The sequence below is a fragment of the Calonectris borealis genome, chromosome 2 (genome assembly GCF_964195595.1).
Source record: "Calonectris borealis chromosome 2, bCalBor7.hap1.2, whole genome shotgun sequence".
In the NCBI taxonomy this organism is placed as follows: domain Eukaryota; kingdom Metazoa; phylum Chordata; class Aves; order Procellariiformes; family Procellariidae; genus Calonectris; species Calonectris borealis.
The window spans coordinates 170023997-170041026 of NC_134313.1; the positions used below are offsets into that span (position 1 = coordinate 170023997).

The 17030-nt window shown below is 54.9% G+C and overlaps 1 protein-coding gene across 1 annotated transcript in view; it reads right to left on the minus strand.

The window, feature by feature from the left end:
- Positions 1 to 3231: 3231 nt before the first annotated feature.
- Positions 3232 to 17030, minus strand: part of CCDC12 (coiled-coil domain containing 12) — a 40535-nt gene continuing 26736 nt past the window's right edge. Inside the window, exons 4-8 of the mRNA XM_075140882.1 lie at positions 6635 to 6714; positions 4977 to 5038; positions 4842 to 4876; positions 4365 to 4441; positions 3232 to 4069 (exon numbers count right to left, since the gene is read on the minus strand). Of these exons, the coding sequence (XP_074996983.1) occupies positions 3990 to 4069; positions 4365 to 4441; positions 4842 to 4876; positions 4977 to 5038; positions 6635 to 6714 (334 nt within the window). The 3' untranslated portion in view covers positions 3232 to 3989. The remainder of the gene's footprint in view (positions 4070 to 4364; positions 4442 to 4841; positions 4877 to 4976; positions 5039 to 6634; positions 6715 to 17030) is intronic.

The following is a 17030-nucleotide window of genomic DNA, read 5'->3' on the forward strand; positions in this document are numbered from 1 at the left end:
GGGCTCTCCCGTCTCTCATCCTCCTCTTCCAGCCCGGCTCTCAGAGGAGCTCCCCTCATCTAGGGAAACCGCAGCAAAGCAAACCAGGGCTGGTTCTCCCAGTGTTTCTGCCGTGGCAGCATCCTGAGGATACGGGCACGGGATGAGCACAGAGCACCGCGCTGTCCGAGGGGGCTTCAGGTGGGTCCCTGGGACACCTGCAGTGCAAAAAAAAAAACCCCCATGGTTAAGTTAAAACTGTTTTTGGGCCATGAGAAGAAGCGTTGGGGCTTTAAAGGGTCTGGAGGATAAACACAGGCTTGGGGCACAGCCTTCGAAAGGGAGAAAATCCCTCACCATCTGGCCACGCAGCCAGGGAATAAATTAAACCCCTGGGATGCAGAGTTTGGTGTTATATCCCAAATGCCCCTGTTCTCCCAGCCCTTCCCGACACATTCCTCTTTTCCCTGGGCTGGGGAAGGGAATGGCCCAGGGAAGGGGGGATTAGTCCCCCAGCACCTGCACGTTAGCCCCCAGGGCTGTCCCAAGCCAGGCCCCCGGTCCTATGCCGGGACCCCAGTCCCATGCCGGAATCCCTGTCCCATGCCGGGATCCTTGACCCATGCAGGGACCCCAGCCCCATGCAGGGACCCCAGCTCCATGCCAGGATCCCTGTCCCTTGCTGAGACACCAGCCCCATGCCAGGATCCCTGTCCCATGCTGTGATCCTTGTCCCATGCCGGGACCCCAGTCCCATGCCAGGATCCTTGTCCCATGCCGGGATCCTTGTTCCATGCTGGGACACCAGCTCCATGCCAGGATCCTTGTCCCATGCCAGGATCCCTGTCCCTTGCTGGGACACCAGCCCCATGCCAGGATCCCTGTCCCATGCTGGGATCCTTGTCCCATGCAGGGCCCCCGCCCCATGCCAGGACCCCAGCCCCATGCTGGAATCCCTGTCCCATGCTGGGATCCCTGTCCCATGCCGGGACCCCAGCCCCATGCCGGGACCCCAGCCCCATGCCGGGACCCACGTCTTCATGACGGGGCCCCAATCCTGTGCCAGGATAAGCGATGCTTCACTGCCAGGCCCCATTGGAGAGGGAAATGGTCCTGATCCTGCTCTTCCCCCCCCCCCTGCTCCAGGTACAAGCCCAGCCCCTCGTGTCCTGCAGGGACAGCTCTGCTCCGGGTGACAGGGACAGCACAGGTTTGCTCTGGGAAGGGCTGTGCTTGCCACCCGAGGTAGTTTAAAGGCAATGTATGTCCCCTTAAAGTCAACGAGGGAAAACTCTCTTCTGCTTCACCCCGTTGCATGGGGTGTTCCTATTTATATTTGACACGAGTTGCAAAGCAGAGGCCATCAGCCCAGCTCCAGCCGGGGAGGGACGGGCAGCCCGGGGATCACGCAGCTGGGCGGATGGAGGAGCGTGGCAGCATCCCAGCCGGAGCGGCCGCCGGGGATGCAAAGCTCGGCTTTGTCCGGGGTCCAGCGGCTGGGACCAGCCGGACGCAGCGCGGTTTTGTGCACGGAGATTTGCTGACATCTACAGGGCGTTTCACGGAGAAGAGGCCGTGGCTCCGGGGGGGACGCGTGTTCTCGCGCCCCTAATTCCCTTCCCAATGAAGAAATGCACATGAAGGTGTGCGACGGCCCAGGTCGTTAATAACTAACCACAAATACACCCGTGTGTGGAGCGATCACTGAACACTCATCTCGACCACTGGCAGCTCCGCTTTGGTGGCGGAGAAGCCATCACTGTCACGAGTCGGGGGTCCTTTTCCTCAGAGCTCCACGTGCTCCGCCCGGTGCCGAGGATGTCCCCGTACAGCAGATCTACCCCCATGTTCCACCGTGAGCCCACAGGACAGCGTTACCTGACGGCCAAGAGCACCCACGACAAGCAGCACCCACTGGCCCCTGCGGCATGGGGTGCCTGGGTGGCACCTTCACACCGGTGACAGATCTTGGTTTTCCTGCCCAGAAACAGTCTGATCCAGGACAAGAGCGAGGGACACTAGGGCTGCCTCCTGCCTGGGAAAGAATAGGGCAAAACAATAAAAATAACCAAAAAATGACCCCCAGGAAGGTGGTTGGGCTTTCATCCCAGGTGTTTTTCCACTAGAGAGCCCAGAGTCCGCAACCACGCACCAACGTCGGAGCCTGGTGCTGGATAACCACTGGCCCAGGCGGGTACGGGTCTCCCCTCGCTCCATGGGATGTCTGTCTCCTTGTTGGCCCCACGTACCTGGGAAAGGGCCCCTCCGAGGGGTGAGAAGCACCAGCCCGGGGGGAGGACGGAGCAGGGATGGCTGCAAACACCAGGAACAGGCGGCTAACGGAGAGGGGAGGCAGCTGGGGATGGCTTTAAGCAGCTGTTTGTGCACGGAAACTGGAGGAACAAGAAGGCGTTTCACCAGATCTTCGCTCCTAGCTCATCGTCTGGAAGCCTGCTCATCATCTGGAACGGGGCTCTGGCAGATGGAAAGCCCCTCAGGTGTCCTCAGCACATGCAAGCGCAGAGCGGTGGGCAGTCACAGCAGATCCTGGCAGAGGGACAAGCGTCGATTGTATTTAGCATGGCTGGGACTGATCTTGTCCTGCGCTGGGGACCTGGTCTAGCCGGTGACAACCTGCGATGGCAGATCCAGGCACCAAGGCTCCAGCAGGCACGAGGGCAGAAACGCCGTCCCCCTCCACGGCAGGCTGCTGCCGCGTGAAGGACCTCTCCCCCCCAGCAGCCCTTTTCAACAGGCTTTTAAAAGCAGCAGGACGCGTGCATTAACAGGAACAGCTATTTTTATCCCAGGTGAATTCTTCTGTAAATACCGCTGTCAGAGCCACACGCACCAGATGTTTTACCTCGGGACAAAAACACTTTTGAATCAAACACAGTGGATTCAGGAGCCCGTGCAACCAGGCCTGGCCAAGACACCCATCCTGCAAGATCTCCAAGAGGCAGAGCAAATGTTCCCAGGGAAGATGCAGGGGCTCTGCAGCGTCCCACCCGCTCACTTCTTCCAGCAGCACGGGGTTGGCGTCACCCCAGGCTGCTGGGTCCAGGAGTCCTGCCCGACCTGCTGTAGCTACAGCTCGGCCGCCTCAAACTTACACGAACTGAAGCCCGCTGCTCCCCGGCCCAGGGAAGCGAAGGGGACAGGGACCAGCAAACGGTGGTCTGAAGTCCCCAGAGACAGAAGGGAGATGAATTGAGCTGCCTCCACCCAGCCCTCTGCAGAACAAGCGACAACTTCTTCCGCTGCGGGACCATTTTATTATGAAAAGGTTTGTTAACAACAAATTTTGTCAATTATAAAACATATAGAGGAGTGGTACGCGCTGCACAGCCTGGAGGGTCGGGAAACTTCAGGGAACAGAACAAACCCCCCGTTAACCTCAGCTGGACACAGAGCAGCCAACGGGTCCTGAGTTATTCTGCACGTGCTGGGTCTGACCATGGATGTTCCCAAATAGTCACAGCAGCTCTCCAGAGCGAGAGACCTCCTTGTTCCCCTTGTGGCAGTTACACCAGCTCTTCTGAAGAAAGGAACAGGAGCGTCAGTCCCCTGGGAAATGGTCGTGCCTCTCTAAGGGCTGCTGTTGGCTGTGTGGGCATCTTCTTGCTCACCCATCAATAAGAGGAGAGTCAGCCTGAATTTACCTCCTCTGGCACTGGCTCTTTTGCCCGCACCTTCCTTGCTCCAAGTCCTGACAGCCTAGGTTCAAGCTAACACAGGTGTCTGTCCTGCTCCCATCAGCCCTCCGTGGTCCCAAAAAGCTATCTGAGAAGCGTTCCTCAACGGAGGAACAGCCATAGTCCGAGAGAGGACAGCAGGGCTCCTTGGATCTGCCCCTCTCCTTCAGGCATGGTAGGATTCATGGGCTTCTGGCAAAGCGTTGGTGAGCAGCGCGTCCCAACGAGGTGCCTCTACCTGAGAGCAATGGGATCGGCGGTGCTGGCAGAGGCAGATCCGCAGAGCCCATGCCCGAGGCTGCCGGCTGGACTTCCTCAGTCGGAGTCGCTTCCCTCCTGCTTTGCTGACCCGACAGCGGACGCCAGCTCCTCCTCCTGCCCTTTCAACCGCTCTCCTGCAAGCCAGAAACAGCAGTGGCTTAGCAATAAACCTGCTGTACCGGGGAACCTACACGGTGGAGGACCTGAACCCACAAACCATCCTTCCCTGCCGCGCAAGCCAAGCGTGCGTGCAGCCTCGGGGAAGCTACTTGGGACCGACTGCTTCACAGTCTCTCTTGGGAAGGCGACCAAGCTCCACCAGTCCCTCCCTGGCCCAACTGCAAGGCACTGAGCTCCCAGTAAGGATCGCGTAACCCCTCTGGAACAACTGGTGACCCCATACGCCATCCCAGCGGCACCATAACGCACGTATCAATTCAGCGATGGCTCTCTGTGTCCTCTTCTCCAGCTTCTCCAGTTTCTTGGCTACATCTCGCTTCAAATCCCTGGGGAGGAGAATGACAATGTCAGAACAAATCCTCGCCCCAGGCAGATGTGAACGCAGGGGCCACGTTACACCTTTCCCAGTGGAAGAGAAACTCCTCCTCTCTCCCGTGAGCACCACGGAGCAGAGTGTGTGTCTGCCACCAAGGCAGCTCATGGGCAAACCAACCATCCCTTGTCACTGAGGCCACCATGGTGACAAGCACCCCAAAGGGATCAGTGGAGTCACTCGGTGTAAGCAGGAAGAGAGAGGACAGCCCCGTGCCTTGTCTCTCCCTCAACAGCAGGGCAGGGTTTCCCATTTCTGGCACTTTTAACCCAACCTGGATGACCTCGAGGTGAGGGTAACCCACCGCTGACGCCAACACCCCTCTCCCAGGAGCAGGGCTCTGCAGGACTCACCAGTCTGGCTTCCTGGGCGCCAGGTTTGCCAGATCCTAGGGAGGAAGAGGAGACACCCAGTGAGAGCTGCAGGTGAGGTTCAAGCCTGGACGCAGATAGACTTACCTGGCCCAGAGCGGCTCTGAACATACGTACCACCTCGTCGATGATGGGCTCCGGCTTGGCGGCTTCCAGCTGGTCCTTCACCTTGTCTTCCACTAGATGGGGGAACAGGACCAGCATCAGCGCAGGGCACAGCAGCGGGACACCAAGGGGACAAGGCACAGGGAAACCCACCAGGGCTCTGGGCTTGGCTCACAACAGCTTTTATCAAAGCCCATTTGAATGTCTTTGCCTTAAAAGCACGGTAAATACGAGTGAGTACACGTGGGCACACACACGTTCCCCCACCACCCAAACCCTTTCGGAGACTCCTAAAAATCAGCTGAAAATGATGCGAACCCAACAACCATTTAACACCAGAAACAGCAACGGCAGCAAGAAGTCTGCCGGGTTCAAGTCCCCTTTTCGTAAGACCTGCAGGGACCAGCTGCTCCGCAGGTGTTTAAACTGGAACTTGACTCACCGTGACTCATTTACAAGGCCACCGCCTGAGACATCTTGGAGGAATCAAGCTCCAGCCCAGACCTTACGCAAAGGTCTGCAGATCCTGGGGATAATGGCAAAGCACGCGTGGAAAACAGCCCTCCATCCTTCAACTCGGGCGCCTGTGCGTGGAGGGGGCGCGGGCACCAGGGAGCACATCCCTGAGGGATGAATCCCGCTCCAGCACATGGATATGCCCAAGGAACGTTTAATATTAATCCACTCCGGGTCCCAGCTCCTCTGTCCTCCGCCATCCCCAGCCTCTGCACGAAGTGCGAGGACAGACAGGCTGGTTACTCCAGACACGGGAACCGCAGCCGATGGGCACTGCGGCTCCAAAGAAGGGCTGGCAGAGAGCGTGAGCTTTACTGGAAACGGTCAAAATTGCTGTTCCCAATTCCAAACCACACGCCCGGGAAGAGTCAGGGGAAGTTTTAAATTTTTACAAAAGGATAAAGAAAGCGCAACGTCGGCACTCCGCCCTACCAGATCTCCGCCGTGCTCCCAAAGGCAGCCTTTTTAAAGAGATCTGTTCCAGGAGGACTCATTATTTCAAGATAAAGGGAACTTCTACCCTTTGCCTCCTTCCCAAGAGCTGCACGGAGGTTCAGTGCTAAGAAATAGCAGACTGAACGCCCTGGACTCATGACTAATATTTGTTTAAAGGTAATTCAAACAAAAAAAAGCTGGAATCTCCTTGAGAATCCTCCAGCGAGAGCTCGGCTCCTCTGAGTATCAACCCCTGGGTTTGGGGCTGGACTCGGTGTGCTCAGGCACACACCCCGCTTGTGCAATGCAGGGTGTGCAGTCCCCAGGGGCGAGAGGAGATGATGAAGCAACGGGGCCCACAAGCACCGCGCTCGCCCAGCTCCCACCACGGCTGCTCGGACACGCCAGCACCCTCCAGGGCTGCAGACACTCATCTCCTAGGACCTTCCACCCTCACACCAGTAAGCTGCTACCAGAATACATCCCACAGTGGCTTTTCCACCTTGGGCTGGAGCGAGCAGGAAAGAGGTTTCCAAGCCACCTGATTTTTGGAAAGAAAAGGTATAACCCGTCCATTTCGCAGCGTGCTGGCTGGATGCAGAGTCCCACGCTGTTTTACTGGTCCTCACAACCACAAGTGCCGCCTCATTCCCTTACCGCAGGCACCAGCATCAGCGTTCTGCTTTCGTGCTGCCTCATTTCGCCTCGCTTGCACCCACCTGAGGCCGGCTTGGCCTGGGGCACCTTCCTCTTCTTCAGCTCCTCATCTTCGGGCTCGTAGTTTCGCAGTTTGAGCTCCCTGGGGAGGAAGGGGAAGAGCACAGAGCAGTGAGACACGTCCATGCCACCCCGGACTGTGGGCTCTCGCTAGTGGGGGGCACATCTGCATCCCCGGCTGCGGGCAGGGGCCGGCAGCAACCCACACAAGTCAGAAAAGACAGGGTCAACCAGGAGCAAGGCGATGTCTTGGCAAGCCAAGCAGAGGCAGCGAGTAATGGACCCAAGCTGGCTTGCAAAGCTCTGAACTTCAGCCCAGCTCCCTTTTAGGTCTCAAACCAGTGATAGACTCAGGATGGAAACACCAGAGAAGATCCACAATCAGGGGAAAAAATGATCCCAGGAGGGTACGCGGGAAGGACGTGGGAAAAAGAGTATTTAGGGTACACGGCAGTTACCCACTCACCAGCGATGCTTCTGGAAGCGCTACGAACAGGGGTGCAGGTCAGCCACGTGGTGCAAATAAGGGGAGCAAATCCTGAGCAAACGGGTGGTGGAGCTGGCAGTGACAGGGACGGCGATATCCAAATGACAGCCAGAAGTTCACCCATCCTTCCACCCCCCTCCAGGAGAGCTCAAGAGACAGCAGCCAGCCCTCTCCCCAGTGCACACACCTCCCGATATTGCTAATTCTCCCCCTTTCCAAGGCTGTTCTTTTTACACCTCTCCCGAATAATTCGGGCCCCAAACGGACAACCATCAGACAACCTCAGTCACGTGCACCCCCAGGCTGATTCCTCCCCAAAGTCAAACCCTGCAAGCTTCAAGCAGAGGCATTTCCAAAACCACAGCCCTGAAAATCAAGCTCGCCGGACCCCGTCCCACCTCCAGCTGCTCACGCATGCCTACAACACGCTCTGCGGGCTGCTGGATCTATATAACAGTACGCTAGCCCACAGGGCAAATTAAGTGGATTAAACTCATTTAACACCGTCGATGGGTTTAATCAGTTTAAATAGAAACTGAGGCACTTGCTGCCCAGCAATGCTCCTGCCCCAGCAAAGCCTTCGGCAGCGATGAGGGTGGCTGTGCCGCTGCAGAGGGGGACACAGAGAGCCCCCGGGGAGAGGGCACTTTTATCAGCCAGGAAAACCAACGGCTGAATATTACCATTTTTCCTCCCAGCAGATAGTTGATACCTGGGGCCACTTCCCTCCTAGATTTTACCGATGGAGAAGCAAGTGAGATACAACCCAACCCAAAGGCTTACAGTCAAAGCAACAAGAGGCAAAATAAAGGGTGAAGAAGCTACAGTCCAAAAGAAGTGAGAAGAGGAAGGTCAGTGGTGAGATGGCCACACTCAAGCACAAAAAAACCCAACCTTGAAGGTCCCTGGAGCACAGTAGGAAGGTCCTATCCTTCCCACCTCATCCCATCCCCTTTCCGGCAGCTGAATCTACTTGCAAAGAGCCCGACCCGCACCACGGCTGGTGCCACGGAGGCGGTGGGAGCACGCGGTTGGAGCTCAGCAAGACCTAACTGAGATAAATGCGACCAGCAGACTGGAAACCAGGGCCCAGACAGATCAGGAGACTTGCAGACATTTCTTGTGTAATCAAGGCGAGGTCCCCCCAGCCCTTACATCAACATAACACCGTGGAACAGGAACAACTTTCCCCAGCACTGGGAGAAAGGATGCTTAAAAGAAACACGGGAGAGGTTAGCATGTAGCTGCAACACCTCCCCCGGGCCAAGACCACCTTCACCCCATGAAGACAAGCTGCTGTGCGGAGTTTTACGTGTATTTTTACACACACGTGCGCTGGGAGGACGGATTTATTAAATTAACCTGTACTGATCACCATCAACCCCCAGCCAGAAAGGCAGTTCTTTTCAGAAAGGCTGATCTTGGAGGATCAAGTGATTATTTTTTTGCAGAAGGAGATGCCATCTCCAAGCACACAGAAATCACCGTTATTCCGTGATTTTACGGACGATCTCCACTTAGCAGGATTTTGTTGCTGGTAGGCAGCAGGAGCAGCCAATTCGCTCAGGAGGTAATAGGACATCAAGCTGCGATGTCTAACATCTGGCCGCAGGCTGGTTCACGCCGGCTGGAGAGGATTTATCTGACAAAGCAGCAGACCCCGCAGCGAGCAAACTTTCAATATCTCCCAGGCTTTCTGGTCTCCTTAGCTCACGTTTAGAAGGATTTAATTGCAGCTGAAAGGGAACCAAAGAGGTCAGGTCACCTAAAACAAGAGAGCTACGAGATAAGCACGCTGTTTCTTTCAGTCCAGCAAGATGGTACCATCACACCTTGACAAGCAATATTTTAAAATCATCGTTTTGCACGTGCAATGGGAGCTGCGGCTGCTCGGCCACAGCCAAACTAGCAGAGAGCCGAGAGGTGCCCTGTTTGCAGCAGAAGCTCCCGGATCCCACATTTCAAGGGGCACACACTCCGGAGGTCCGGTTCCTGCTACGAGAAGGGTGCCCAGCCCTTCACTACGTTGCTGCAGGGCTTCAGCACCACTTGAGGAACACACAAGGAAGAGGGATTGGAGTTTAAAGCTGCTCCCCAACACTCTTCCCACCCGGAGAAGCCCCATTTTGGCTTGCAAACAAAAAGCTGGCCGTCCAGCACCGCTCCTGCTCGCTGGAGGTTTATCCACGAGATTAAAAAAAACCAAAACCACAAGGCGCAACTTGGCAGGTTCTGCCGCAGATGGGACGGGCGGCAGCGCGGGGCTGGCAGAAGGGGAAGCAGCTGATGTGCGGCTGCGAAGAGGAGAAGCGCTGCGAGATGATCCCCCCGCGGCCGGCACCAGTGCTTTCAGATCCTTATTAAACCCATGCACAACTGCAAGCGCCAGGAGAAAACAAACAAAAATTGATCCCTTTAATTAACTGTGCAAGGCGAGAGCGGCTCTCGCACCTGCCTCTGGTAATTTTCGGTGCCCAGCGCTCCCCGCGGCCGCCTCCTCGGGGGGCTCGGGGATTTCACCACGCTCAAGCCCCGGCAGTGCCACGCTCACCAGGAGCAGAAGACTTGTCTCCCCCTTTTTCTGCGCACAAGTGTATCTGTAAAGACAGAGAGACAAGCAGCAGAGCGGTGCTACCCCAAGTAACTCAAAGGCAGGCAAGGGTTAAGAATATATATATTTAGAAGAAGTTACTGGTCTTCCACAGAGGTGGGTTAAATAAAGTTCAGGTGCCAGCGGCTCCTCTAGCACTGCGTTCCAGAAAGACAGCCCGGCACGCTTTACAAGGGATGAATTATCCGAGTTCCCATGAAAACAGAAAAAAAAAGAAAAACCCAGAGCTAACAACAGGCTCCGCGGCAGAACGGGCACGTCGGAGCCGGGCTAGGGAGCGCAGCTCCCGGGGGCGGAGGGCACATCCCGGCGATGCACCAGCACTAACGTGAGTGCTTAAGGCTCCTCGGGAAGGACTGAGCACCCAGAGAAGACCTGGATTTGAACCATTTGGCTTTATGCACGGTAACCAGCAGATTTGATCAGCATCTTCTTATAATTGATGGACGTGCCAAACCCAGGAGATGCTCTCCTGCCCCTTCGAGCCCCTTGTGCAGTGTTTCCCAGCCCACTTCAGCCCAAACGAGCCAGAACTGCTAGGGACGGAGATGGTTACAGCCCTACAGCCGGCAGCTGGTGCAGGTCTGTGCTGGAAGCACAAGGATTTGGGTAGCTGCAGCGATTACAGAGGGAAGTGATGGACACAGCTTTCCAGCATCTCCTAAAAGCCTCTCAGGGGTGGCAGGTTCCCTGTTTTGGATCAAATCTGCTTTCCACTGTGGGCCCGGAGCTCCTCGCCGGCGAAGATGACGGGATGTCAGCCTTTCTTTGAAGCAGGCGGATTGGAAATGGCACGGCATGCAGGGTATGCGCAGAATGCAAAGAGCTATCTCGATGCCAAACACAGGACACTCAAAGCTGTCTGCGAGGTTGTTTTTTGCTTTACTTCTCCAGCCCCAAGGGCTTTACGGAGCAAACACCAGTTTTCAATTGAATGGATCTTTCTAAGCCTTCTGGTGAAGCGCCCGCACGCTGATGTCCCTACGTCAGGAGCACGAGGAATGGGTTTGCCAAGAAACCCGTAACAGCGATTTCTTCAGATGTCACGGCATCCCCGCTCCCGTAGTTACTATCGCAGAACAGGCGCCTGGAGCTGCACCGAGCAGACTGCTTCAAGAGCACCTTCCTATTTTTACCTCTCTGAGGACAAGGCTAAGGGCCAAAGAAAGCTGGCTAGGACATCTCGATAGGGTTTTCTCAGTGCTTCTGGAAGTGAAAGAGGCAAGCAGACCTCAGCAGGTCTCGCAGAAGGTAGACTAGCAGAATAACTAGTGGAAGGCAGGAGTCCAGCGGCGTTTGCAGACCCTGCTTACTCTGCCCAGGATCAGAGGTGGGTGTCCTCCACAGCTCTTCACCTCTCGGTCTCCCTCAAGCCCTTCACGCTCTGCTTAAATGTCTCTTGTGCTCCTCAGTGTCAGTTCTAGGCACCTGATGAAGCTAGAAAAAAAAAGAGATGCTTCCTCTGCTGCATCATCAAAACACAGTGGTTTCCAAAACCCAGATCCCAGACGACTATTTTTGAAGTGCCATGAAGAGCCTTTCCGTTCTTTGGAAGCAGTTTAGGGAAGTCCTGGGTCTTCTCAACCCTATCTCAGCCATTTCAGGCAATTTCTTTTCCAAAGTCCTGAAGAAATACCATCTGGTTTGAAAATTTGCTGACCCTTTGACCTTCCCAAGCTGCTCCAGAGCCCTTTTCAGAACCTTACATTTTTGTGACAGCCACTCCAATTTGCTTGAAACCAAATGTCCTGGGCAACCATTTCCACGTTGCCCTTTAAGGAGGAACCAGCGCAAGAATTTAATTTTATTTCTCCGCTTCTCCAAAATTCACTTACTCCTGAGTGGTCCTGGGAAGCCACACTCAAACGTGTAAAGAAATTACTGCTCCAGAAGATACAAGGGAGGTCTCAAATCCTTGAAGGAGTGGTGGTTTGGTGGACGCCCCTCTGCTCCATCATGTGTTCCATGAGGGCAAGAAGGTTTGAAGGAGCAGGGACAAGGAAGCCAGACAACCAAGGACAGCAAAGCAGGAGACTTCAGCAGCAATCCAGGAGGTTTTGGGCCCAAGTTGCAGGGAGCTGGGCTCTGGCCAAGCTACTGAAGAGCCTGAAAGAAGCAGAGATGCTGGGGTACCTGTGGGGCCATGTGGTGAAGGTGTCTCCTGGGGCAGCACTCGGATGCTCTTCAGTGGCAGCAAACACTTCTCCTCAAAGTGCCTCTTCCCTTTTCTGTTTCCAATTGCAAACCACATAGCAGAAGTCATTTTCAAGCTTTTTCTACAAGTCCCCTAATTTTTTTGCCAGAGAAAATTCACTGTACAGTGAGTTTAACTGCCTGACAAGCTTACTCTTCTTCCTTCTGTCTGCAGACCCCATGGAAAGAACCAGATTAAGAGCATTTGGGCAGAGATTTCAGGCTTGGATTCTTGTACCCTCTTTGCTCCCCTCGGTCACCCCCCCACCGACCTGTTGCACTTCTCTGCAAAGTCACCTACCATATACAGGGTGCTGCGTGATCACCCATGGGTGCTGAGGGAACTCTACAGCACCATCACGCTCTGGAAGCACTGGGAGACTTGCTGTACAAGACCCATCAATCCTAGAATCACAGAATCATTATGGCTGGAAAAGACCTCCAAGGTCATTGAGTCCAACCGTCAACCCAACACCCCCATGCCCACTACACCATGTCCCTAAGGGCCTCATCTACACGTCTTTTAAATACCTCCAGGGACGGTGACTCCACCACTGCCCTGGGCAGCCTGTTCCAAGGCCTGACCACTCTTTCGGTAAAGAAATTTTTCCTAATGTCCAATCTAAACCTCCCCTGGCGCAACTTGAGGCCATTTCCTGGCACAGACTTAATTTCACAACCCCCTTTTTTTGCACTTTGCTTTCCTGCCCAGCCGGTCCCCTTGCAGACAGCTTTGACGTCTGCTCTTTGGCATCTGGCTGCACCACCTCCTGCCGCAGCCTTCCTGGAGGCTTCCCTACAGCTGGGCTGGCTCAAAAGCATGGTCCGTGCATCTCCAGGCTGCCTCGCTGCATGCAGTGACCTTTCCAGCAACCAAGATACACACCGAGACGATCTCCATCTGCTCCAACTTAGAAGCCAAGAAATTACTTTCCCGTCCCGAACGCGCACCACGTTAGTCAGGGCTCTCCTCACACCCTGTCTTGCAGTAGGATGGAGACGTCTCTAACGCAGAGGTCCAGAGCTGCTGTTTGATCAAGAGGACAAAGTTGTTGCCGTCGTTCCTGGATTCCTCGCCCGAGGCAGGAAAGGAGCAAGCAACAAGCAGAGGCAGAGACCCATCAGCACCCACCCTCCGAGGAGCAATCTCTTTTCGCTGGGAGAGGGCTGCCCCTGCTCAAGTAGCTGAGCGTGTCGGAGCACATCCTCCTCCCCGAGCGGCTGCCGAAAGGCACTCGAGGAATGCCAAAAAAACAAATGCCTCTATTAACATCGCAAGCCCCCAAAACTTGCCGAGGCAGCTGGTTTCTCAAGACGTGCTTCTTGGGAGAGAACGGATGGGGAGAGACATATCCCTGGGTGTTGCAGGAGGAGGGCTGCAAGAGAAGCTCTTCAAACGCGGGCAGGTGCCACGAGGTTGTCTGGCCTCCCACGCTGCTTTACCAGGCAGCTGAGCGCTTTCCAGGAGACACGAGCAACTTCAACATCAGTAAATACCACCGGGACAAAACCCACACTCGATGCGCGGGACCCAGGCTGGTGATGCAGCACCGGGAGGTGGCTGATGTGCAAACCCTGACCCTGCCCGCAGCACCCAGCTACGCTCCTCCATGTGCTGGCACAAGAGCATGCTTTGCCCATGCTCTTACGGGGTTTCTCCAGCTTCTTCGGCTGACGGTGGGTCAGAAATCATCTGCCATCCTTGAGGCTCAAGCCAAGAAGAGGCCCTGAAGGTACCTCGGTAGCACCTGAATGACCACAGGACCTTGAAATCCACCTAGCTGGCCTCAAAACAGTACCACGCACAACTTCGCTGCAGCTCTGCACTTCAGTAACCACTGTCTCAGCACAGAGCCAGCACGAGGTCTGTGAGCAAAAAGATGCTCCAGGTAAGCTCAGGGTTAGGTACAGCCTTGCCAAGAGCTCCACACCACACCAAGAGCTCTCCCACAGGCAGGTGGAGGTCTAAGCACCCAAAAATCGACACCCAAAATGCTGTGGTTTGGTTACAGCAGGGACGCGTTCCCAGCAATGACTACCGAAAACGAGTGAACTGCTGGGAAGATGCTGGGAACCCATAGCCAAGGACTGGGTAGGAAGGACCAAGGGTTCACCTTTGGCTGCTCACCCTTGCACCCTGCTGGTGGGGGACGGGCAGAGGGACACCCAACCCGTCCAAGGCAAAGCCGGGATCATCAGGCACCCGTTGAACACATCGACAGCCTCTGTTAGGAGGGTCCAGCCAGGCTTCGGACCAGCTGAAGCTCCATGGGGCCTTCCCTGCGAAAGCAGATCATCTCCCAGCTACCTCCTCCAGAGTGAGACAGGCACAGCTCTAACCGGAGGGAAGGTCCACAGCATCCTCACAGCTCTGGAGAGGAGAAGGGCTCTGCACCGCATCAAAATGGGCACAAGCATCTTCAGGAGGGAGCCTAGATCCTGCCAGCTCCTAAATCTCCTCACCCAGTACGCCGATGGTTACCAGCCAGGTGGATTCACCCACCTAAATTCCTGTTCTCCCTCTTCTAGCGCCCAGCAAAAGGTGCGATGCTGCAGCCTTGCCCCTGCCCACCTCCTCCTGCCACGGACCAAGCAATTCCCCAACGGAGGGGACCTGCGCTTGGTCCCTGGAGATGTGGGGTGGTGATGGAGCCACCCATTGCCCAGTGCCCATCAGGACAAGCCACCAGTGGTAACAGCTTCAGCTGTCCACGCAGGTGTCGATCAAGCACGCCACGTGTACTCAGCTCAGCCTACACATAAATACTGCTCTCTCCCATATTTGATTATAATTTTTTTTACTCGTTTTATTTGGTTTTTTTTAAACTCTTCTTTAAGGTCTCCACGCTCCGGGATGTAAGGAAGCACATCCGCACAGCAGTTATCCTTGCTGCTGCCTTGGCTGTCCTGCCAAGCTAAAGCCAACACTGAGCAGACTCACTGCTGTATTTTTTTGTGCAGAGATTAAAAAAAAAAAAAAAGCGGTTTTGCCCTGCCCCGTGACATTCTTTCCACGACAAGGGGAGAGATCGCGTTTCCCAACCCCTGCCTCCCCCAGCTCCTCCCAGAAATTCATCTCTGCAAGCGGCACAGCACAGAGCTGTCATTTTAAAGGATGACTAAGTGTCGAAACAGCAGCAGCTGATTAACAGCAGCTCCCTGAAGCTTAATTTCTAGTTCAGTTGAAGACTTTTTTTTTTCCTCCCCTCCCTCTCCAAGCCCTACCTTGGATTTTTATTTACACTTTTAACATCCCTGACAAGCTCCGCTTGCAGAACTGCAGCCCGACTTCAAAGCTCAACGCCTCTCTGCTCCCCGTGGGGTGGCAATGCCGGCCTCCGGCCAGCCGTGGCTTTAGGCAGCGCTCTCCTGCAGGTCCCCGAGCCCCAAACCGACTGCTTTTCCCCACGGGAACCAAGCGGAAGGGCCAAAGTCCACCCACACCCTGTTCCTCGCAAAGGCGGATCGCAGGCTGCGCCGTGGCGGGAGGTGTTTCCTGGTCAGTGGGCTAAGCATAACTGGTTTAAAAAAAAAACACAAAACAACCCCAGCTCTTTGCAATTACAGATATAAACTCCCCTGAGAGCTCAGATCAGAGATAGCCTGAGCTGAAATTGCTGCCAGTGTATCAGGGTTTTCGCGGAGGGCTTCGTCAGCACTTGTTCCTGCGGTGGTAGCTTGCAGCGTGAAAGATAAAAACAAGTAACAAAGAAAAAGAAAAAAAAAAAGGGGGGGTGGGGAGGTTTGAGTCGATCAGAAAAAAAACAGGAAGCTGCCAAAAAGCGTGTCGTCACATAGGCAGCGAGAAAATATTAGTAAAGCCAGCGCCGGGCGGTTCTGTCCTTCCTGTAGGGTATAAAGGATGGTCTCGGGTGCGGGCTGGCGCAGAAGGTGCAGCTGCAGGGACGGAGGAGGAACCAGCCTGCAGCAAAAGCCCAGGGTGCTGCCCGGTTTTCGGGGCGGTCAATGCACCTAAAAGCTGCATACAGGCCACAGGATTATTTATTGAACCACTAGATTTCCCCTCCCCGCATCGTGCTCTTGGTGGCTTTCAGCTTGAGAAAGCAGCACAGCTATTAAGATGTTCGTTTGGGGCGAGGGAGCGGTTCGCAGGGAAGGCAGACTTCAGTTACCAGGAACTCTCGTTTCCCAAATTCAGGGTAAACACCAGCGGATTATCTCAGTTTACCTTTTGCCACCAGCCAACAGGGCACAGCGGTTCCCTTTTTCAAAGGGCTGAGAAAGTTCAGCTACACTATTGGGAAATAAAAATCTAAGACAAAATCAAATTATCGGCTCACTGGCCTTCTAGATCTTGTTAAAAAGGCATGTCCAATTCCAGGGACAGAAAAAGGACATTCAACAGGTAAAGCAAAAGCTAAGAATCATCTCAGCCAAATTTGCGATTCAAACATTTCCTGCAGAGCAGATCATGCTCTAATTTGCCTTGCAAAGTTAACGTTTGGATCCCGACAAAACATGCTGTGGTTGGATAGACGGACAAAGAGCTACAGAATCCTGCAGGAAAATCGATCTGGAAAACAAACTTATTGCCCCAAAAGCTGCCTCCCCAGAGGCATCGCTCCCACGTATTTCAGGAGAAGCCCTGCGCCCACGTCTGCGGGGAGCTTCATGCATCGGTACAGAGCTGGCTGGAGACGGGAGCTCCCACTCAACACCTTTGCTCTCTACATGTAACCTCGGTGAAGTTTCAAGGGCATCACCCGCAGGCAGGGGAAGGCTTTTTGTCGAACCTGCCACAAGATGAGAGCTCACGAACCAGCACTCGTGGAAAAAGTGATTTGCCAACTTGAGAGTAGTGACGCCAAAGACTTGGTATGAAACCGCATCACCGCCGATACGCTCCAGGCTGCTCAGCAGCGGTTAAAAAGAAGCAAACCCCAGCCTGAAAGTCAGAGTAGAAAAAGAGATTTTCTTCCCGAGATTTAGCGGACAATTCAGAATTCCAGCTTGGGAGCAGGAGCGCATCACTACTAGCCCAACGATGCCAGCTCGTTGCGCAATTAAAGACAGCCCAGGCCTGATGCTCCTCATCAACGGGCCACCGCACGCTGCATCACCTCGCCATGCAGCGTATCGAGTGGCA